This window comes from Theobroma cacao, chromosome 6 (assembly GCF_053813885.1).
Source record: "Theobroma cacao isolate CCN51 chromosome 6, ASM5381388v1, whole genome shotgun sequence".
In the NCBI taxonomy this organism is placed as follows: Eukaryota; Viridiplantae; Streptophyta; class Magnoliopsida; order Malvales; family Malvaceae; genus Theobroma; species Theobroma cacao.
In genome coordinates, this window is record NC_142644.1 from 31,051,850 (window position 1) to 31,074,483 (window position 22,634).

A 22,634-nucleotide genomic window follows, 5' to 3' on the forward strand; every position below is an offset into this window, starting at 1 on the left:
AACTCCTAAAAAGCTCAAAAATATTGGAATTGAAGTGATAAATCAGTTTTAATATAAAGTTTTATACCATGTGATAAATTGAAATATTATAATAAAAATTAACATAATATATTAATATAATATGAAAACAAGATCATATGATTATTTTTTGCTTCCTATGTCTACATCACATCAATATCATATAGACGTGAAATCAGAGGCGAAGGGAAGGAGTTAGTAGGTGTAAACTTAATCATTAAGGTCTCAAGATTCAAACAGCCACCTGTTTGAATTTTCAACATGACCTAGTCATCCCTTGGACGCCCATTGAAACACTTGATCCACTTCTTTCCAAGAAGGCATCAGAAAGTAACCTGAAAGCTACCCTGATTGTCCCGAATCACCCAATCCTCCTCTTTAGGTATTTCTCCACGAAGCATGCTGGAAAATGTCTCTCCTCTTTCCTTCCAGGTTCCCCGTACCTGGCCTGCCACAAGGCCAACCTTCATACTTATATAAAGAGACCACACCCGGAGAGAGGTTTTATCTCCAACAACAACATAGCCAACACTACTACTACTACTACTAGTACTTTTCTTCTCTTGCAAACTAGGAATATTTTCTTCAAAGCTAATTCAGTCCAAAGTTTCCGCCATGGCTGTCTTACCTAGCTTCATGATCAGCTGCTTCTCTGGTTCTAGTAAGGTTGCGTCCGAGGGAGAAGACAGTCGACGAACATCGACCCAAGTTAAAGCTGGTGGCGAAGCCAAATTGAAGGAAAGCAAAGCTAAGAAAAGCCCCCCGATTCCGATGACTTACTTCCCCATCGGCTCAACATTTTCTCGATTATGAACATGCTTCACGACCTTTGTGTATCAGCTTCTCCGAGGGCACGTTTTCCCTATATTCCATAACCATTCTTTTCCATTGATTATGTTGTTTATTAGGAAAGGGGACAAGTTGGGATTGAGGCAAAATAAACCCTTTTTTATTACAGATTTGTATAATTAAGAATTATTATTAGTAAAATATTCTTTTTGTACGAAAGTCTTCTGTTGTTCAAGTCATTCACGAACCCAAGTTCCTTACAGAATTTGGTTATATATTTTGGATTCCATAGCTTGGTGATGCTTAATCTATTCAATGATGGCAGTTCTTCCTATAATATTTAAAGAAGAAAAAACAGAATCAAATCAAGGAGCTAATCGAAATTTTTTTACTCGATTTTTAAAATTTGATGAAATTAAAATAATTTTATTTGAATGGAATTTTACGGATGGATATTTCTTCATTTCAAACCTTTTGTTACGTGTGAGTTTATTAGTTATGGTATCACATTTAACGAAATAAGCAAATATTCGATAAACAATTAATCATCTTATTGTTAATAGAATGTATAAAAAAAATCTTTAAATTAATTTGGGGTGTTATTGTATTTTTCATGTCTTATAGTAATATTAATAGGAATATTAGTAGAAAAAAAAATGGATTGGTCCTTGGTACATAAGGATTTAGTACTAGTAATTAATTATATTTCCTAAAACATAGTTTAACAGTAGTTTTCTTGCATAGAGGAATCGACCTACCTACTAGCCTGGTAGCTAATGCAATCAGTAACAAAAGGCCTAGGCCCAACAAGACTTTGTTATATAAAATAAAAAGTTAGTTCATTTAAGTCCACTTAGTTCCTCGCCGGCTTCTCCCTCCAAACATCTTTCCTTCAGCATCATTTTGCTCTTAACAACACCATGAAGGTATGAAATTAATCATGAATTATAAAGAAACGATTGAATTTCATGTTGAATTGAATTTTCTTTTCTAAGATTTGCGGATTTTGCAGCAAAAGGTGGTATTCAAGGTAGTTATGAATAACGAGAAGTCACGCACAAAGGCCTTGAAAATTGCAGCTAGTCTACCAGGTACTGGAAACCTGAAATCAAGTTAAGTTGATTCGATGATGGAGAAAATTTGTGCTGATTTTATTTATTTATTTTTTTGAGTGCAGGGGTTAATTCTGTTGCTATCCGACCTGCGGACCAAAGCCAAATGGAGGTAACGGGCGATGGGTTTGATGCAGTTCGGCTAGTAAGTCTACTAAGAAAGAGAGTAGGGCATGCGGAGCAGATAAGCATCGACCTCATTGGTGGTAAAGAGAAGCAAGAGAATAAAAAAAAAACAGGCTTTGTTTGCCTCAAAGGCGAAGGCGATGACAAGAGCCCAATAGAGGTAAAGAGCGATGGGATTGATGCAGATCGTCAGAAAGAGAGATTCAACTATGGTGTCTCGCCGTTGTTCCCGTCCTTGTTCGGCTTCTCAAATAATCAACCAGAGTTTGACTTTGGGGAGAAACAAGTCCGTCCACCTGAATATACACTTTGTAATAGCCCGTCTCCATGCATCTTTAGGGTTTCAGGGATCTGAATTGGTTTCTACAACTTATTTTGATTTGATTCATTCTGATAATTTATTTTTTAGTGTAGGGTTCGAGTCCGTTTCTCTCAAAGGTGATGACAAGAAGGCAATAGAGATAACCGGCGATAGGAATGATGTAGATCTAGGAAAGAGAAAGAGAGTGGCAGATTTAGAGCATGCAGAGCAAGTGAGCAAAACGGAAGAGAAGAAAGAGGGAAAGTCAACTGTGTATGTCCGGGAACAAGACAATCAACATGAAGATACCAGCTCGTCTCCCTGTATCCAGAAACCTGAGTTGGTTTCTATTGGCCCTTATCATAGGGATAAAGACCTTCCACTTAACAAGTACAAGTATTCTTTCTTGCAAAACTTTCTATCTCGCACAAGAAACCAAGGCAAAGATTTATGTTTCTATGTGCGACAGATGATGACACTTGAATTGCGTACTAGAAGATGCTACTCCGATGAGGATCTTTCAATGTGCAGCTCTGAATTCGTTGAAATGATGTTAGTTGACGGATGCTTCGTAATGGAGGTGTTACACCATTTTGGTAGGGGTAAGGAATCTGAAGATGGGATTTTCCCCATTGAACCATGGCAGATCCCTATTTTGGTTCGAGACCTGCTCCTGCTAGAGAACCAAATTCCTTTCTTTGTTTTGGAAAACTTGTTTGATTTATCCAAGAGTGAAGAAGCTACAGCAACAGTTTCTGTACCGACTATGGCCTTGAAATTTATCGATCTAGCCTTCCCTCTATCCATGGATTTCATCATCAACCATTTGGAATCACCCAAACATTTACTTCACTTGCTTCTCGAGACTATCCGCCCATCAAATCCTTCGACCAATTCACTCTCCTTGTTTCTCAAAACTATCCATTTGATAGCAATGATCCTCTCAAATCCAATTTCCTTATTGCTATTTCTCAATAACATCACGAGAAGGCGCGTCTCCCATCTAAAAACACCTGCCAGCTCAAAGCAAAAGGGACATCACCTCTCTATTCAGCCCAAACCATCAACCTCAAAGACAGCCGATGAAGTTAAGGTTTATTTAGAAAGTGCAAGAGAACTCCAGAAGTCAGGCATAGAGTTCAGGCCAAAAAGAGCCGACAGATTCACGGATATCCATTGCAAGGACGGAGTGCTTGAAATCCCACCTGTAACCATCAATGATCTCTTCCTCGCCATCCTTGTTAATGGCATGGCCTTCGAGCAGCGTTCTACTGGATGCTCCAAAGATTTAACTGCTTATGTCTCTTTCATGTCTAGTCTCATTAGACATCCTACTGATGTAGAGCTGCTATCTTCATGTGGAATCATCTCAAGATTTTCCCTCGAGAATGAACGGGTAGCGTCTTCTTTCACTTACCTTCAGTCTAAGATTTCTAATCGTGGCATTCCCCAGGACTCTTATCTCTACATGACAGTAATGGAAACAAAATGCTACTATATTGAGGATAGAGTTACTAGGTTGCGTTATTCGTTGCCAGACGGGGGTAGAATTACTAGGATGCACTATTTTTGGAGAGATCCGAAAATATTATTGTTCTGTATCACCAGCCTTTGGTTTGTTTTTTCCTGTTTCAAATTTGGGTACTAAGTTGATGATCCGTCTGGTAAAATGGACTGGATTACATGGTATATCGAAGAGGTGTAATAAGGGATGTCTAAGTTAATCCAATAACAAATTTTCATGTTGTTAGTGTCTTAGATAGTATATAATGGTAGTTATGTTAAGGTGTGATCGTATGCTGTCACACATGGTGCCTTCTCTTTTCTGTCTTCTGCTACTATTTGTGTTAGAGCTGCATTTTTTATGTTCTGGAATCCCATCTCTCTATTCTGTACTTGGATTGCTTGACTTTTGTTTAATGGATGTCTGGATAAAATTTCTGCATTGCTTTTTTTTTTCCTCGGCCAAAGATCAATATATATAGATAAGTAAAAGGAGTTACATCAAAAGAGAGCAAAGCCGCTCATGGCAAAGAGGAACCTGGAAAACAGGCCAGGAAAGACAAGGTTGCGAAGCAAAAAAAACAGAAAATAAAGACCACATAAACGAGGGAAATGGTATCCGAAACAGAGCACTAACAAAACATAGCAGCGTAGCAGCAAAGGGAAGAAAACTCCAAGAAAAAAGGAAGGCAACACATCATCATTTCATAAGCAGAAATGCAATAGGCACGAAGGATCTGGAAGCACAAAAACTCTTGGAAGCATTGAGCTCGGGAAAAAACGGCAGGAGCAGAAGCCACATGAAGCTGAAAGCACGAATGATCAAATCTGACAGTAGACAAATTCATCATGGTGCAGTAAACTCGAAAAGAAACAGCAGAGGAAGATCACAGCAGAGAGAGGATCACAGTAATATCAGCACACTCATAATTCAGCAGGGGAAATCAAAGCGCATCGAAAGAAAAGTGAATGAGTCATGAACAAGAGAGGCGTCACATCATCAACACAAAGTAAATTTGTATATGTCACAAGGAAAAATGCAGCAAGTCCAAGATGCACTGAACATGGACGGTCGATCAACACCAAGTTTTAACTTTTCATTATATAATATAACTTTTTATTTTGAAAATACCCTAACATACTTAACGGCTGTTTAGCTCTGCTGCATTGATCATGCTCCACTCTTCAGTGTCTTCTTCAGTTGACCTTAGGTAATTGCTATAGCTTAACACTGCAACAGCACTTTTCGCTTTTCCTTTTGTTTTCTTGTTTACACGGGTGGGCTTACTAGCATGTTGGCTGATGCAATCCGTAACAACAGGTCTAGGCCCAACAAAACCAAATAGACAGTCCTCCAAACCAAAACCAAACACCATAGCCATGTTCTGTCTAAGGAATGCTTGGTACCTTTTGACTTAACACTGAATTATTTAATTGCTCGAGGACATACAGTTATATTACTTTACAGATTGTGTCATCAAACTTCTTTTTAAAATGAAAAAAGAAAAAAGAATTAAAAATAGGGTTCTTCCCCTTTTTTATGTAGTTTGGAAAAATTAAAGAAGGGGACACTAGTTTTTCCTATAATGTACAGTTCATCAAGAGAAAATATATTGAAGAGAGTAGTAGTTGATCAGGCACCATCCACGAAACAACATTTTTTGGGGTAGAATTCAATAAAGACAAAGGCCAAGAGGCTTGCTAGTTTTCCGCTCTTTATTTACTTCTTTCAATTGACTTTTCTTCAACAAACTTGTACTGTATGTCCTTTATCTGTCAGTCAACTAGACAAGCCTAACACTAGAAATGGAAGTATTCCGAGCTTTGCTGAAATCAAATGTATGGTCTAGAAATGGAAAACGTGATTGACTTCTGCAGATTCTCTCTCTCTCTCTTTTCTTAGATGCAATGTAACTGGTAAGAGGATGTCACCTCATCTTCATTTACTACTGTGATGACAAACTTGCACCTCCATGGCACAGAGTTTGATTTTCCTGCCCTTTTCACGTAAATCATTTACCTCCATGAGTGAATTATGAGAACCCGGCTTTTGGCTGACAGGAACAAGAAACCCAACCTTTGGAACAAGTAAGAAAAAGGACTGGTCCAGTTATCAGTCATCAGTAGGGTTGCTTGAAAATGGTTGGCATTATCATCCCCACACCAACTTCCCCATGGTTTCTATATATCCACCAGTGCCATCACCATCCATGAGCAATGGAACACCTCCAATTCTAATAGGTTCCCCTGTCATTTTCAGTAACTCTCATACCCAAATGATCAGATTGTGAATTATTGCTGCTTTTATGTACAGCCAAGAATAAACCCCACTCTTGTACCAGGCAGTGTACCTTATAGTAATGTTGATTGACAAAGTCATAGTAACTGGAATGATGCTTGCTTACCTACAACAAAGCTTGACCATGCCCATATGTACATGAAATGTGTTAATATAATAATAATAATAATAATAATAATAATAATAATAATAATTATCATATCATATGTATCATAATAGTTAATTAAACTATTATATAATGATTTATAATCTTAAAGAATGTTACTTAAAAACATATAAATTATGTTTTTTCATTTATATGGTAAGTTTATCCAATAACATAAATAGACATCTCACGATTTACAATATTTTAATGTGAACTTATCTAATATCTTTCAAAAAAATTACTTCAATTCGAATAAGTAAAATCGTTATTACAGTTAGAATATATTGTAATTCAGAATCTTAAAAGAATGTTGTTTCAAATATTTGAGAAAAAATAAGTTGAATTCAAATTAATAGAGATCGTTATTATAGTTAAAATATATTCATAAAGATTTATACACTTACGAGTATATAAGTTTTTTTAATTTTAATTAATTTACATTAAAATTTTAAAAAAAATTATCCGAACTAGCAGAGATGATTATGTATAATGATTTGCAACCACAAAATGAAGTTGCCTAAAATAAATTATTTTCCAAAATTACCGAATAAAATAGAAAAATCATGTTTTTTATTTTTATTTTTATGGAAAGTTTATCCAAATGGGATGAGCAGGTAAGGATTTACTGTCAGAATTTGGCAAACATGGGTCCACTTCCTTAGTTTCCAAAACCGCTCCCTCATTACCCATCGTATTCGTGAGTATATGTACCAGTTGAAGCAGCACCATGGAAGACAGAGAAGAGACAAAGTTTCCAATTGATAGCACAAGGCTCGGATTTTCTTCGTTTGTCGTCAAAGACTCTCGAATTTAAGGAAACGTGTTAGCTAACTTTGCTGTTCCACCAACCTGTTCTTTCCCTCCCTAATTATCTAGTCTTAGGAGAAGGAAAAAGCCGGTGTCTTTTGGGAAGAATACTACATGGAATACGTTTGAAACACACAGTGGGGGAAGTCTGTGTCTCTTTTGAGTGTGTTCGTGTCGTGGGGTCCATATTTCTTAGCCGGCATTTCTCATCCACCGCCTTTGACGTTGTCTTTCTGTGTTTCACCAACACCACCACCACCAAAGTTTGTTTCTTTGTTTTCGTGACTGTGTTTTCATCGTGTGTTAGTTGATTTCAGACTGGTTCCTTGTTGGTGTTTCTAATGGCTATTAAGTGTGCTCCAAACTGGGTTTGTTCTCAAATGCCTCACTCTCATCTGGGGACAGCAGATTTGGGGTCTACCCGAGGTAGGATTGTGTTGGAGGTGAGGCCTCCCAAATGGAAATGCTGTGCTTTGGGTTCTTCCGCACCTAGAGCTACCTCTGCTATTGAAGGTAAGCCTTACGGTACTGAAGTCGAGACATTTCAGACTGGGAAAACTGATCAAGTTCAGGACACTGAGTCCAAGGTGTTTCACGAGGACTTGAGTCTTCTTCCTAGTAAGTTAACTCGGTTATAGTACTTTGGATTGGTTTTAATCTATTGTATTGGGCTGTTGTTCTGTGAGCTTTAAATGTGATGATAGCTATGCTCTGTTCTGTAATTAGCATTAGTTGAATTATAGAGGAAAACAAATTTTCCTTTTCTTTTTTCAATTTTGATGCAAATATTTCACTTAGGTTGAAAATGATCCAGAAAATATGTTGGAGGGCAACGTAGATTAATCCAATTCACTGGCTCTAATGTTTGTAGCTATTTGTTGGTAATTTTAATGCAAGGTTCTATTGCAATGAGTTTGTTCCTTAAAAACAGCCACTCTTATCTGCAATCCCTGTAATGACTGATAATTAGAACATGCTTTAGGATGAATGATGTTTTATATGATATGTAGAATGCCAATTATGAGGTCAATTATATCAAATGTCAGTTGTTTGAATGTGCTTCGAGGATACGTAGGTATGAAAAGTTAGAAGATGGTTCTCTATTGTTTCCTGCGTGGAAGCATTGTTTTGGACTCTTAGATCCCTTGGAGCTATTGGTTTAGCAGAAAAATAAATCCCAACTGAGAGTTGTTGCCAGGCAGTTAAAGTTGACATTATTGCTGGCTTTGGATGCTTATGATCTCTAGTTATGTTATTTTGAAGCTTCGTGTAATAATTTATGCTGAATTAGGCATCTCTTACCTTTTATGAGCAGAGACGTATAGGTATGGCTTGAAATTTTCTTTTTTGGAACTTTCAAGTCTCATGCATAATGCCAATCCAATGAGATGGCACTCTCACTTGCATGAATTTGAGGTATTCTAGGTTTGGACAGCTCCCAAATGGACATGTTCTGCGTGTGTACGAATAAAACAATATTACTTTTACATGGTTGGAGAATGATTAATTCATGGTTGTAGGCAACAAATATCTGCCTTTTCAGTTATTAGATTAGTCTCAGATTATAATACTTATATTCATTGGGCTGGAGTATGAATCTGGTTATTTTCTTGAGTTGCAAAGATTTGATTTAATGTTCAAAGGTATATATGAGTGTGCTATTAAGCAAGAGAAAAATTCTTTGATTGTCAGCATGCACTATAAATTTATTTCCAATTTCTTGTATTATTCTTTCATAGGGTGTTGTTTGTTATCTTTTAATAACTAGGACCATACATGGTTTTTGTTGATACAGTTTCCAAGATTGAATATATAACTGTTTTGCAGAACCCCTGTCCGCAACAGGTCTATCTACATATGATGATGATGATGGTTCAAATATGCGGGTTGCTTATAAGGTCTGAAACTTTTTCGTTATTCTACTAAACATTAATGTGTTTCTTGCTATACTTATATTGGCTGTTACCAATTTCAGGGAATGCCAGGTGCATATGGTGAGGCTGCTGCCCTTAAAGCATACCCTAATTGTGAAACTGTACCCTGTGAGAAATATGAAAAGGCATTCAAGGTTCTGATCATAAATATTTTTTTGGTATTTTCTTGTTGCATGAATCTATGCAGAAATGATTACATTATACAGTTTCATTCTTTTAACAGGCAGTTGAACTTTGGTTAGTGGAAAAAGCAGTTCTCCCCATCGAGAATTCTATAGGTGGTAGCATCCACCGTAATTATGACTTACTCCTCCGGCATAGGTTACACATAGTAAGGGAGGTGCAGTTGGCTGTTAATCACTGCCTCTTGGCATTGCCTGGTGTCAGAATGGAGGAAATGGATCGTGTTTTAGGCCATCCCGAGGTTAAACATGTTCATACTTCCATATCGTTTTAGTTTCTTGTTTGTTCTGGAAGTTACCTGATGTTTTGGGACATACTAGTAATATATAGTAGATCACTTAGCAATTTGCTTTAGGAAATATGCAAACTTCAAGATATGGCTGATTTGAAGTGCAGACCTTCACATCAGATTCTTGAATCCTAGCGATATTATCATTTTCAGGCATTTGCTCAATGTGAGATGACACTTAGCAACATGGGCTTTGTTAGAGTTAATTCTGATGATTGTGCCTCAGCTGCTCAGGTAATTTTGGAGATCTTCTTGTGCTAATTCAATTTCCTCATAAGTCATATTTTGGACATTTCCTCTTCTTCTGTTTTTCCTGATGTTTTTCATTCTAAGATGCTGGAACAGATTGCTGTCTTAACTGGTGCAAGGAATGTTGGCGCAATAGCAAGTGCTCGAGCAGCAGAAATTTATGGGCTTCACATTCTTGCTAGAAAAGTCCAGGTTAAACCTTCACTTTTTATACGCCTCATTGGTGCCGCGTAGATTCCTTGAAAAAGAAGAATTCTGGCTTTGTAATAGGTTTTGGTATCATAGGCTTAGATTGTACAAAATTATGCAGTTATATGGCCTGTGAGTTTAAAATATTTTTATTAGTATAACCTTCCTGTTTTACATGCCTAGGTTGAGAAAGAGCATGCAGGCACCATTTCTGCAATATCTTTCAATTTCTCTTTGCAGTCATTATCACCATTCTGGTTGGGTGGTGGGAAGTTGGATTGATGGGTATTCAACTTGTGTTTTGAACAATCAGTATGGTGTTCACTCTGGCTACTCTGATTTCTTTCTCGGACTCTTCAGTCTATATATCAAAACTTATTCAGTCAATGTTCTTAAATTGTTACTGCTGTGTCCGAGGCTTGTGTACAATATAGCATTCCTCTTTTGTTTTGGTTTTTATCTGGAAAGATTTTTGTTGCCTTGAATATTGATTACTGGAAAAGTCAATTTGATTTGATTTACTTCATCTCATGCATCAGGACGAGGAGCATAACATTACCAGGTATTTGGTACTTGCAAGAGAACCCATAATTCCAAAAACTGACAAGCCTTATAAGGTATAACTCCTTGAACTTAGTCACATTTGTTTTATTTGATGGATTAATATCTCAATTTTGTTGATAATGTTTCCAGACGAGCATTGTTTTTAGTCTAGAAGAAGGTCCTGGCATGCTGTTCAAAGCTTTGGCTGTGTTTACTCTAAGGGGTATAAATTTGTCAAAGGTAAATATAACAAAGTGTTCGGTCTTTGGCGTATCATAATGTCAGAAGATTCTGATTGTTATCTGACCTCTTGGAGCAATTTTTAGATGGAGAGTCGACCACTAAAAATGCATCCTCTGAGAGTTGATGATTCTGACAAAGGGACTGCCAAGTAAGTGTCGTATTTATTGAGATCTGCTACTGTAAATTGGATCTTGGTAATTCCAGAATTAAAATGCATATTGATGGGCAATAGATCTTATTGATGCAATATTTTTCAAGGTATGCGTAATAAATATGAAAGAATAAACCAAGCGCAATAAACTATTTTTGACATAGAGATTATCGTGAGTAATAAATAGTTAAATTTATGCTATTAAACTGAGCGATGTCTGGTAGCAGGTGCTTCGACTATCTTTTCTATATTGACTTTGAAGCTTCTATGGCAGAACAGTGTGCCCAAAATGCATTGGCAAATTTAGAGGTCAGTCCTCTCAAACTCCTTAACTATGTCTTTAACTTGTAATGATCATATTTGTTTCCCCCCAAAAGTCCTCCTTTCTTGGCCTAAATTCCTGAAGTCCTTGGGATCCATGTTCTTTTTTCCAGGAATATGCAACATTTCTCCGCGTCCTTGGTTCCTATCCGATGGATACAACTGTCTAGATGGATACTTCTTCAACGAAGTCCATGTTGGTCCGTCACACCTTCAGATGTAGACGGTTCAACCCACATGACCTGTACATACGAGTCTAGTCTTGATTCATTTGAAGATGGAGAGATTCTTGGAGTATGTTGAAGGCCTACCGATCAATTCGAAAGCTTCTTCAACATGACCTACTACTCCCTCTTTCCTTCTTCCTCTATTTAGCCAACCCACATGATCTTTACAAGTCAAGTCTCAATACATTTGTAGATGGAGAGATTCCTGGAGTATGTTGAGGGCCTACTGATCAGTTCGAAAGCTTCTTCAGCATGACCTACCACTCCCTCTTTCCTTCTTTTCTGTTTAACCTCATAATTCTTTACATCCTCCTGAAAGGTGTGTTGTGATATTTCAATGATGAAAAACAATTCAATATCTCTTTATCTTAATTTAAAGAAATAAAAGAAAGTTCTTTGATCTCTCCGCTAGCATTTAGCTGCTGCAAACCAAGTTTGGCCTTTGTTTTTACAATGATTGGTTTTCAATTATGTTATTCAACTCACCCATAATGCAAAACTAAGCCTTATCTTAGCCTTTAGCCATGGAGAAATGCTCAATGCATGAGATGGATTCTGCGGACTGAGGTGCCTCATTTGTTCATCGGAACTTTATTGTTTTCTCCTTTTCCGATGACTTCAGGGTAGAAGAATAAAGTCTGGAGACCACCTTAGTCAGGGCATTCAGGCCGACAATATCAGTCTTGACTATTTTAAAGCAAAAATCAGTCTCCAAAACCTACTGATAGAGTGATAGCTATGTAACATACTAGATCCAGACCAGATGGGAGTGGAACATTGTTAAAGTTACATAGCAACAACCATACTTAACAGACATACATATTGCTAGCTTATTCCACTACATACTAATTTATTCATATAGTAGCAGGACTACGGAGCCTTTTCTGCCATTCGATCACTCTGCCTAGTTGAGTTCTTTCAGAAAGTCTTCATTGTCAACCAGGACCTGCAGGCATGGAGCAGAATCACATCTTGAGCTTTGTCGACGTAAAAACTATTATCAGAACACTTATAAGAACATTCGAACTCTAGCGAACTTACAAATGCTCATGCAAATGATAGAGACGGTAAAGTTGGCAGCACAACAAAAACTTACTGTTTTCCAGCCATCAGGATCTAGGAAAGAGGTGATTTTGGTGTTAATTCCAGGAACTGGCCCAGGTTTTCGTGTAACCTTTCCGCCAAGCTCTTGTATAACATGTTCCACAACCTCACCACTTTTGTATACATCATCAGTACTAATGGCAACCTGGAATGGAGACAATAGTAACTAAAAACAGGGCAAGTGGAAACTTTTCTAAAGAAGAAATTAAGGCAGCAGCACAGAGACTTTTGTTCCAAGGATAGCTAAAGTGAGTCTAAAACTGACCTGTGCATATGCATTTCCCTTGGTATATTCAGTCACTCCATAATTGTAAGTCAACTCAAGAACAATAGTCTCAAGTTCTTCAGCATAACCCATCATGGCTATGGAGTACTGTCCAGAGAACGCAAGAGATATGAGAGGATTTAGTAGGCTTTTTGCATTGCTAAAGGATAACTTTCATATCTCCAGCTAAGTAAGCTAAATAAAAAATTCCAAGTAGGACACACTTTACCTTGTATTCTGGCCTATCAACCTTCTTTACTAGCTTCATCCCCAGGGCCTGCAAAGAAATCATCGATGAAAAGCAGTGAAATTACTAACTCATCAAGTTTTTTTCTCAACCCTTTTAGGCAACAAAGTCATAAAAGAGAATTATTTGAGAGCAATGATAGCAAGCAATCATTAGGCCCAAAGCCTCCATATAGTTTATGACTATCTTCCAATAAGTCAAAGCACAATGATTTAGCTTTGAAATCGAAAAATAAGTTTAATCGGTGATACAAAATTCAAGCAAAAGGTTACTTTATATTGCACTACCTTTTCATAGAATTTGACAGAGCGATATAAATCCCCAACACGAAGCATTACTTGACAGAGTGGCTCAGGAGTAGAAGCTCTTTGGATGAGCTCAAAAACATAACCATCAGGATCCTTCACAAAAGCAATGACAGTTGATCCACCTTTGACTGGACCAGGCTCTCTAGTAATATTGCCACCCTTTGCACGGATGTCTTCAACCATTTTGTAAACCTAAAAATTCGAAGTGAAACACATTTCAGCATCGCAATGAATCCTTTGCTTGAAGCATTCCAAAAGCACAGAACTTACATCAGGAGTTGCAATTGCAAAATGCCCAAATCCAGTTCCAATATCATATGAAGTTACTCCATAATCTGTAAAGAAAGAAAAAAGTTCTTAGAGATCATAGAAGTTCAAGAGAACTAAAAACGAATTAATAATCACACAGCAAAGAATTAAATTTAGAAGCCCCCTTTCATTGTCAGTAAATTCCTTCACTACCACCACCCAAATGAAAGGAGCAACAAGCTTAGCTATTGAAAGAAACACAAGTTCAACATTACATACTATAGCCTTAAAGTACCCACTTTAGATTTAACCATAGTGAACTATGCTGCAATAGACCTAGCAGATCTACATAATTTTGAATAAAAAGGAATCACAGAGTTAACCGTTTGATCAGGACAAGGATGCACAAAAAGCCCTTTGCAGAGAATATTTCCATATAAAGGAACAAAGATAGCGGGAATCATACTATATGTTAACTCCACGACGAAATGTGACACCTCTGGGCCAAATCCAAGAAAGGCATTGGAGTATTTCTCTTCAGGAATGTCTCTTTTCCTCAACAGCTTCATCCCAAAACACTCAGTGTAAAACCTGAACACAAATTTATACCACAAAATAAGGACATCCAATCCAAGAATCAAAAGAAAACAAAGTACTGAAAAAATGTAAGAACGCCCCAAGTTCTAGAAAAGCCTACTTGATAGTACGATCGAGATCACCAACACGGTACACAGCATGAAGGAACCGACGCTTATCTTTCTTTGGCCACTCCAACAACTCAGTACTGGGAACTGCAGCTAAACCCTCAGCCATGTTTTCAACAAATCCGATTGCCCTGTAACACTTCATAAAGCCAACCAAGTATATCAACTCAAAATTACACCTTTAACAGCAAGATTCAATCTTTTTTATTCATTTTCAGCTGATTTATCTTTATCATTGAATTCCATCGATAAAAATTGCTTTTTTTTCCAATTTCTATATCAAGATCAAACTGAAGACTGAGACTTTCTCACTGTATCTAAGTAAGCAAATCAACTGCAACATTACAAAGACGGAACACAACTTCCAATCGTATTACAGCAAACAAACAGCTAACAAAGCACTGACTTGAACCCTAAAATCGTTTAAAAGAATGAACAAAGAAAACCCTAATTTGGATCTAAGAGCTTACCAACGATTACTAGAGAGAGAGTGAGTGAGTTCGACTAGTCAAATGAAACGCCACAGGGGAACCCTGTCACCACCAGAAGCTAGAAAGTAATTTATAATCTCTTTCTTAATCATTTCTCGCTAACGTTACTTGTCTGTCACAAAGTGGACCCAATATCCGACAAGACACGTCTCGACGTTCTTGAAACTGACCAACCAGATGTGTCCTTCTCAAACCCAAAGGAAAAAACCCTTCGTCGTTTTAGACCAAATGATTTGGAGGATTGACACCATCTTTGGACTTTGCGGGGAAGTCAAATCCTGCAACGGATACTACACGGAAAAAACGTGGCAATATTCAATTTCGGGGGCACGTTTTGGTCCTCAGACCGGTCCATAATTTGTATTTTCAGAAAGAGAGGCCTTAAGATGTTATTAGAAACGGCTTTTTAACGGGTGAATTCTGTCACTTGTTCTACGTTATTTTCAGTATGATCTAAGATTATATACATATTCTATGTAGCAATACGTGTTAGCAGTCAAAATCGAACATTTAGGAACAGTAAACCAGTTTAAGGCTCTAGAATGTTCATTACAAGCAAATATCAGCTTTGTTTGACATCTTAAAAGATTTTTGCAGCATACAGGATGATTAGGAAAGGCTAAAAGGATGAAGGGTCAATTGCTGATAAAAAGAAGTGGCCACTTTCGGCCATTGGAGAGATGAAGTTTGAAACTTTGCATTTGTTGTCTCAGGACAAGTGGACAAGGCCTTTGCCCTTTTTAGATTCTTTCTTTTCAGGGCCCCGCTTTGCTTACGACGTCGAAAATCGAAATCAAGCAAAATCTAGGATGGGGTTTGCACCTTTAGTGACCAGCAGATGAAAGCAACAAAGAGTGGAAAGTTTCGATGGTGTTTCAGGTCCAAAGTTTCGCAATTCGGAATAAGCGATGGAATGCTTTTGTATTTAATTAGATTGCCTTGTTCTACACCAAACTCCATAATCTTCCAGCAGAGAGTGGAAAGAATTACCAAATTATGAATTATAAACCCTGTAATTGGCTGTTGGATTCAGCCATGCTACAGCGAATCAACACTCCTTTGAGACTAATGACAAAGATATATCGTACTCGTTCTTCAGTCACGTGTATGAGTTGGCTCCAGTGGCCCCTTCAATAACATCATTGTCGACGTCGCACGCTTTTCTGCCCCAACTATTCATGCACTTTTTCCCTTAGCAACGAAACCCCACCCTCCATTCACAGCCAAACATGAGTGCTCCGGGATCCTTCCGAGCTCCAAATGAAGGACCAACACTCTTCATTGTCAAAAAAAAAAAAGGTGACAATTCCTTGCATATTTAGCAAGAAAAATAAGAAGAAAAATATGAGGTTACTATACCTGATTGACATCAGGAACTAAACCTGCTTGCCGGCGATCGAAAATTAAGATAAAAATTTTGATTTGGATGTATTTTAAAATACCATATCAATGGTAACAAGACAAAGGACTAGTGATAAAGAAAGGTAGGTGGTGGAGTAAAGAAACATTTTAATAAGGAAACCACTTGAATAACAGTCAGCAAAGGTCTGCCCTTTTCGATTATATAACCACGAATCATATGGCGAACATTGGGACGAATCAGGTCGCCATTGCTAGCATTGTTCATCCTCAACCACTTCAATAAAACAGAGCACTAGTGGTCCTTCGGGGATCTTTCGGGTGTCACTTCCAAGAGAACTTAAGCTACCATCGCTTGCTATATAAAAGAATTTAATTAGTACTATGCTTTAAATTAATTATTTTTCAAAGATGCATGCAGCCCTTTCCTAACCCCAAAGGTCAAAATGTACCACTGGACCATGAAGTGATCAGACGGCCTAGTCGCCACAATTTGGCGTCCTTCTAATGCACATTCAGCCAGGATCCACGGTGGAGGGTTAAGGGTATGAGGGTCCATCCCCTCCCCAGTTTCCACACTCATGGTCTAACACACGATTGTGAGGTAATATTCGCTATTTAGTGTACTTTTCCTTCACGGCCACAAGAAAATTAAGATAAATATAGATTTATTTTTTATGATAAACATTGAAATTACTTATCATCTTGATTTTGATCTTCTTTATTGACCAGAATGGTTGTCTAAGATGTGGGAGCTTTCGGTAGATGACTTTCAAGACCTTTTTTTTTTTGTCTTATACGAATTAACATAAATATTTAATGAGCAACATAATTACGTGATAATTGACGTGATTACATGACACAAGTAATCACATCATATATCAAGTAAACAAAAATATTAATTGATATTAAATTTGATAATCGGTAAATTTTTTATTAACATTAAGAGTTTTTGTAAATACAAATGAAAATCATTTTTTAATATTTTAATTGATCACATAATTTGGTTTTTATTTCGTATGTCTTGCAAAATTTAAAAGAAGATCGAACAAAATCAATTGCTCCGGAGGTAAGAGGATGAGAATGTTTTGTGGATAACTTTTAAGACCTTTTTATTTTATCTCACAAAAAACCCAAAACAGAAAAAAAAAATTCTCTATTTGTGTGAAAATTAGAGAGAGAAAATGAAATGAGATTTTTTTACACCATTTGAAAATAAAAAAAATGAAAAATAGGGAATATAAAGACAAATATTTTTATAGCATGGACCACCTTGGTTGAGCCAAATGATTCCTGGGGGAGCTGAGGTCACAAATAATTACATAATTTAAACCACACCTTAATTTCTCCAAAAAAAATATTTATTTATTTAGGATAAATAATAAAAATAATTCAAAGTAGGGCCAGAAAAATAAATAAATTAAAAAAAAGGGGAGGAAAATGAGAAATCAAGACTACCGCTCTTTCAGCCTCCAAGCACAAACTTAAAACCTACTGTGACGGAAGCGATGAGCGACTTAGATTAAGCTCCATCCAACGAAAATCCGCCACGTAAGCACGTTGAAGGTATTCGGAATAGCGTCCAGGTTCAATGAACCAGGAGCCAGGCATTTCCTCTGCCTATTATTTAACCATTCTATTCCTTCATTCTCATTAACACTAAACACAGAAGAAAATCTAAAGATCTTTAGTTCTTTCTTGTTCTTCGTTTCTTGAATCAAAGATTGTAATTTTGAGCAATGGCATTCGCTGTTACGTCTTCTTCTTCGACTGCGATTTCTGGTTCTGGGTTTTCTCGCTCGGGTGCTTCCTCTGACATCAAAGGTACTTTCTTTTCGGTTATTTTCTCTTTTTTTGTTTGAATTTTTTTGGTTTATTGTGTTGATTGATGTCTTATTTTGGGGTTTTCCAGCTCCGCAGATTGGTTCAATTCGGTTAGCAGATCGCCATGCAACGGTGAATCTGTCTCAGAAACGTTGCGCGGTGAGGCCCGTGAATGCGGAGCCGAAACGGAATGATTCCGTGGTTCCTTCGGCAGCAACCATCGTTGCTCCAGGTAAAACTTCAAAATTACATTCTTTTTTTTTTTTTTAAACTTGGTTTAATGAAGATTGGAAAAGGCTTAATCGCGATTAATTAATTGGTGGATTAACAGAAGTGTCGGAGAAAGTGGAGGTGGAGGATTATGAGCTATTGGCCAAGGAACTTGACAAAGCTTCTCCACTCGAAATCATGGATAGGGCTTTGGAGAAATTCGGAGACGACATAGCCATCGCTTTCAGGTAACCCCTTCTTTTCTTTTCTACTTCTTAGCTCGAAACTTCATTAGCTTTGACTATTAGTAATTATAATGTTAATAATTTATTATGACAAAGTATATAAATAAAATGCAATTTCAAATTAATTAAAGGAAATTTAGATCTCTGTTATGGTAGATTCGAGTGTTGATGGTAATGGGATTTTTTTTTTAACTTGTGTAGTGGGGCGGAGGACGTTGCTTTGATTGAGTATGCGAAATTAACTGGTAGACCATTTAGGGTGTTCAGCCTTGATACCGGCAGGCTGAACCCGGAAACTTATCGATTCTTTGATGAGGTTGAGAAGCATTATGGAATTCGAATTGAGTACATGTTTCCGGATTCTGTTGAAGTTCAGGCATTGGTTAGGAGTAAAGGGTTGTTTTCTTTCTATGAGGATGGGCACCAAGAATGCTGCCGTGTCAGGAAAGTGAGGCCTTTGAGGAGAGCACTCAAGGGGTTGCGTGCTTGGATTACTGGTCAAAGGAAAGATCAGTCTCCGGGGACTAGGTCAGAGGTTGCCGTTGTTCAAGTGGATCCTGTTTTTGAAGGATTGGAGGGAGGGGTTGGAAGCTTGGTGAAGTGGAACCCTGTTGCCAATGTTGATGGTAAAGACATTTGGAATTTCCTCCGGGCGATGAATGTGCCTGTCAATTCTTTGCATTCCCAGGGATTTGTGTCTATTGGTTGTGAGCCTTGCACAAGGCCAGTACTACCAGGGCAACATGAGAGGGAAGGACGATGGTGGTGGGAGGATGCCAAGGCCAAGGAGTGTGGTCTTCACAAAGGAAATTTGAAACAAGACAGTGCAGCCCAACTTAATGGCAATGGAAATGGGGCTGCCCATTCCAATGGTACTGCCACTCAAAGTGACATTTTCAATAGCCAGAGCTTGGTCACATTGAGCAGGACTGGAATTGAGAATTTGGCAAGATTGGAGAACCGGAAAGAGCCATGGCTTGTTGTGCTCTATGCCCCATGGTGCCCTTTCTGCCAGGTATCCCTTGTTCCACACTATGCAGAATTTAGTTGAAAAATGTTGGTTTTTGGCTTTAATCTAACGGATCAATGTGTTAAATGTTGAACAGGCAATGGAAGAATCATATGTTGAATTGGCTGAGAAGCTGGCAGGTTCTGGGGTGAAGGTAGCAAAATTCAGAGCTGATGGTGAACAAAAGGAGTATGCACAGACGGAGTTGCAGCTGGGAAGCTTCCCCACGATCCTTTTCTTCCCCAAACACTCATCTAGGCCTATAAAGTATGCCTCTGAGAAGAGGGATGTTGATTCATTGATGGCCTTCATTAATGCCCTCCGATGATGGGATTCAAAAATAATTTGTCGAAATAGCAAATCAACCAACCAGTGGTGGTTCCTGCTATTTTCAGTCATAGAATCAAACTCATGAATACTAGAAGATGGACTTTCCAAGACAACTTATTGGAGAGCTTCACGTGGGAGGGAATGAACCCAGATTTTGCAATGTGAATTAGATTGGGTGTTCTTTGTATATTGAACAGAGTGTTTCTTTTTCCTGCAAAGTCTTATTTAGATTAGTGATCGTTTGGGCTTTAGTCATCTATGAATGAAATTGAAGAGTTTTGATTTTGATTAACAATCATTAATGACTTAAAAATAAGCATGGTTTTACATAAAAATCAGATATTATTTTGTTTGAACTACTGAATGATCATGTTAGGAAGCGACCAAGATTTCAACTAACGGCCGTATGCTACAAGAATTATTATCTCTTTAAATTTACTTTTTCAACTTTTAACTTTAATATCACGAAAATTTATTAATTTATGAAATAAATAAATTATTTTTTAATATTTTTATTAATTTGATTATATGATAATATTAAAAAAATAATTTTATTTTTTATTAATTTTAAAAATTATTTTTATATAAATTATAATTTTTATTTTAAAAAGTTTTTTCTTGCAAGAAATTTCTCTCGAAAAGAGTGGACTCTTCTGTTGGGGAGCACTTGCCTTCCTTCTTGAGAGAAATAAAAAAGGGATTTTAATTTTTTTTATATTTTTTGTTAATAGTGTTTATTTTTTCGATATTATTATTTATTTTAAAAATTAATAAATTTACGTAAAATTATAATTAAATATTAAAAAATAAAAATATTTTACCTTTAAATTTTTTGGTGAAGGAATTCAGCTATTGGACCATTCCCTCCCTTAGCCCCACGGGCTGGGGTCAAGTGTTTTTTAGCCTCTTATTCGACGAGGAGAGGTGAAAGTTGACATGTTTTGTAACTTTAATTTAAAATTAATATGATTAGTCAAAGGTTAATTATTCTAGTTCATACCAATTTATAAGGTATTTGTTCAAGTCCTCTCGTTAAAGCGTGACATCTTTTTCCATTCCAACAAAAGATTATTATTTTTTATGATACATTGTTAATAATTTTGATACCATTCGTCAATTAACACGACCTACGTCAACTTGTAAAGTATTATTTATTTTTAATTTATTAAGACTAATGGTTTTAACTCACCAAAAATATCTCATAAGTTGAATATACTATAAGCACTTAAATATCTAATCTTACTTTAATACAAAATCAATGTGTAATTCACGACTTTGTTTTAAGGGTGTGACACTTCGGTTCTCCTTGCACACAAAAAAGCCTGTATCATCTTATCTTATAACCAAAGCCTCCAGGCAGGCAGGCAGGCAGGCAACTCGATGGAAGGATTTCGCTGCAGCATTGTGTTGCTGCCTGTGAGGATGTGAACTGTGGGAAACAGGAAAAGTCTCAAAATCATTACAGTGGCTAAATATGTTAATTTAACGATTGCTGCAGTTTGGCTCCGTGGCAAACGGGTTAAACAAAACCTTGCCAGTGACATCAAGAATGAGAGAATCTGAATACTACCCTTCGTCAAGTTTGATTTCATTTCAGGCCCCCAAAGCCTCTGCTAAGCCAAATCTAAAAAACGTTTCTAAAAAAGGAGTAAGAAACAGACAATTGGTTCAACAACCTGCTACAACTATATTCATTTGTACGAGTGCAGTGATATTTGCATGTGGAATGGAGGCTCCTAGGATTCCTATTTCCAATTTCTAAATTCCATATGGTTAAAAAGCATCTCTGCTTTTTCCCGATTGTAATCCTAACAATTTGTACCTTACTGCTGTTTCAACCATAAAAAATGTCATTAATTAGTTCAACCCAATTTGATAATGCTTCTTGGCTCATCATTTTATTCCCTGCGAAAAGGTAGGCAAGGTGAGCAACCAAGAATGGTAGCTCAACAGTACTTTACATTCCATTCTCAGCAGGACACACCAACCTGCTTACCATCTTCTGCAAGGAATGAATTGCTGGGAATGGACCATCTAAACCCCCATTATGCATCTTAATTACCCAAAATCAAAGACATCTGGCGGGTTTTTCACTTACGTTATGTAATATCTAAAGCATCAAAGCTTAACCCAAAGAAAGAAAAAAGAAAAATAGAATACACCATTTTGGACAATATTGGTGACCCACATGTGATGTGATGCAGGTGTTTCTGTTTATGCTCGTGACTCACTGCTTGTTTATGGCACCAGAGATGCTATGTTGGTTTTTTGTTTGATATTTGCTTTTTTGAACCTTCTTTTGGTTGGAAGTGTCCTCCATGTCCATCACTACTTGCCTTGTTCTTGCCTCACATTCTTGGAATTCTCTTCCCACTCAATTATGCAATGGCAGCATTTTTAAACTGTCATGTATTTTTAAGGAGTTCGGGTTAGATTCATTCTAAACTGTTACTGCTTCCAAACGAATTATAATTATTGGTTCTTAGATACCAGGAAAGGAAAGTGTCCATTTTTAAACTCTAACTCTACTACAAAGGTCATTCACCTTCAACAAAATGATTCATAAGCCAAAGGGTTTCTATTTCTTCACAGGTTTAAGCCTGGAAAAAACTGAAAATCATTTGCAAACCAACAAGCAAAATGTGCAAAGGAGATAGAAGTGCAGAACTTTAAACTGTCTGGTCTTTTAGTTTTGGTCACTAGAGCCAGGTTATCCAGTTGATGTGAGTTTAGTGTGAGTAGTTTACGAGGTGAAGGTTTGCATTTGAGAGAGAGTTAAATGCTAAATTCCCACGCTTGGAAGCAACTAGGTAGTGTGGAGCATAGCCTAGTGAAAGCCCCTACAGACGAGCTGCTACAT

General features: G+C 37.2%; 4 protein-coding genes across 4 annotated transcripts; 3 read left to right on the plus strand and 1 right to left on the minus strand.

Annotated features, from left to right (window-relative positions):
- Positions 1–1,632: 1,632 nt before the first annotated feature.
- LOC18597164 (putative UPF0481 protein At3g02645) lies at positions 1,633–4,241 on the plus strand. The gene is made up of 4 exons (XM_007026037.3): positions 1,633–1,733; positions 1,820–1,898; positions 1,985–2,356; positions 2,460–4,241. Exons 1-4 carry the CDS (start codon positions 1,728–1,730, stop codon positions 3,992–3,994), a joined length of 1,992 nt encoding a protein of 663 aa, XP_007026099.3. The 5' UTR covers positions 1,633–1,727; the 3' UTR covers positions 3,995–4,241.
- A 2,785-nt stretch (positions 4,242–7,026) lies between these two features.
- ADT1 (arogenate dehydratase 1) lies at positions 7,027–11,843 on the plus strand. The gene is made up of 11 exons (XM_018123497.2): positions 7,027–7,718; positions 8,928–8,998; positions 9,076–9,168; positions 9,258–9,458; positions 9,660–9,740; positions 9,852–9,947; positions 10,484–10,561; positions 10,638–10,727; positions 10,814–10,878; positions 11,109–11,190; positions 11,316–11,843. The coding sequence occupies exons 1-11, from the start codon at positions 7,442–7,444 to the stop codon at positions 11,370–11,372; spliced, it is 1,191 nt and encodes a 396-aa protein (XP_017978986.2). The 5' UTR covers positions 7,027–7,441; the 3' UTR covers positions 11,373–11,843.
- Positions 11,844–12,091: 248 nt separating this feature from the next.
- GLX1 (glyoxalase/bleomycin resistance protein/dioxygenase superfamily protein) lies at positions 12,092–14,935 on the minus strand. The gene is made up of 9 exons (XM_007026041.3): positions 14,777–14,935; positions 14,300–14,445; positions 14,069–14,193; positions 13,624–13,688; positions 13,333–13,545; positions 13,028–13,075; positions 12,799–12,906; positions 12,526–12,678; positions 12,092–12,375 (listed from the first exon to the last, which is right to left on the minus strand). Exons 2-9 carry the CDS (start codon positions 14,413–14,415, stop codon positions 12,334–12,336), a joined length of 870 nt encoding a protein of 289 aa, XP_007026103.3. The 5' UTR covers positions 14,416–14,445; positions 14,777–14,935; the 3' UTR covers positions 12,092–12,333.
- A 2,860-nt stretch (positions 14,936–17,795) lies between these two features.
- Positions 17,796–20,069, plus strand: APR2 (5'adenylylphosphosulfate reductase 2). The gene is made up of 5 exons (XM_007026042.3): positions 17,796–17,980; positions 18,069–18,212; positions 18,312–18,438; positions 18,637–19,450; positions 19,542–20,069. Exons 1-5 carry the CDS (start codon positions 17,896–17,898, stop codon positions 19,770–19,772), a joined length of 1,401 nt encoding a protein of 466 aa, XP_007026104.1. The 5' UTR covers positions 17,796–17,895; the 3' UTR covers positions 19,773–20,069.
- Positions 20,070–22,634: the final 2,565 nt, after the last annotated feature.

What these genes read in the sequence shown, in the direction of transcription:
- LOC18597164 (XM_007026037.3), top strand. An exon ending in AATTGCAGCTAGTCTACCAG is followed by an intron (nt 1,899 to 1,984) that starts GTACTGGAAACC and finishes TTTTGAGTGCAG; the next exon opens with GGGTTAATTCTGTTGCTATC. An exon ending in TCCACCTGAATATACACTTT is followed by an intron (nt 2,357 to 2,459) that starts GTAATAGCCCGT and finishes TTTTTAGTGTAG; the next exon opens with GGTTCGAGTCCGTTTCTCTC.
- ADT1 (XM_018123497.2), top strand. Translation starts at nt 7,442, where the DNA reads ATGGCTATTAAGTGTGCTCCAAACTGGGTTTGTTCTCAAATGCCTCAC. An exon ending in TTCTTGCTAGAAAAGTCCAG is followed by an intron (nt 9,948 to 10,483) that starts GTTAAACCTTCA and finishes CTCATGCATCAG; the next exon opens with GACGAGGAGCATAACATTAC. An exon ending in AAACTGACAAGCCTTATAAG is followed by an intron (nt 10,562 to 10,637) that starts GTATAACTCCTT and finishes TAATGTTTCCAG; the next exon opens with ACGAGCATTGTTTTTAGTCT.
- GLX1 (XM_007026041.3), bottom strand. Translation starts at nt 14,415, where the DNA reads ATGGCTGAGGGTTTAGCTGCAGTTCCCAGTACTGAGTTGTTGGAGTGG. An exon ending in CTGTCAAATTCTATGAAAAG is followed by an intron (nt 13,076 to 13,332) that starts GTAGTGCAATAT and finishes ATTTCTTTGCAG; the next exon opens with GCCCTGGGGATGAAGCTAGT. An exon ending in AGGGAAATGCATATGCACAG is followed by an intron (nt 12,679 to 12,798) that starts GTCAGTTTTAGA and finishes TCTCCATTCCAG; the next exon opens with GTTGCCATTAGTACTGATGA.
- APR2 (XM_007026042.3), top strand. Translation starts at nt 17,896, where the DNA reads ATGGCATTCGCTGTTACGTCTTCTTCTTCGACTGCGATTTCTGGTTCT. An exon ending in AGCAACCATCGTTGCTCCAG is followed by an intron (nt 18,213 to 18,311) that starts GTAAAACTTCAA and finishes GTGGATTAACAG; the next exon opens with AAGTGTCGGAGAAAGTGGAG. An exon ending in GACATAGCCATCGCTTTCAG is followed by an intron (nt 18,439 to 18,636) that starts GTAACCCCTTCT and finishes TAACTTGTGTAG; the next exon opens with TGGGGCGGAGGACGTTGCTT.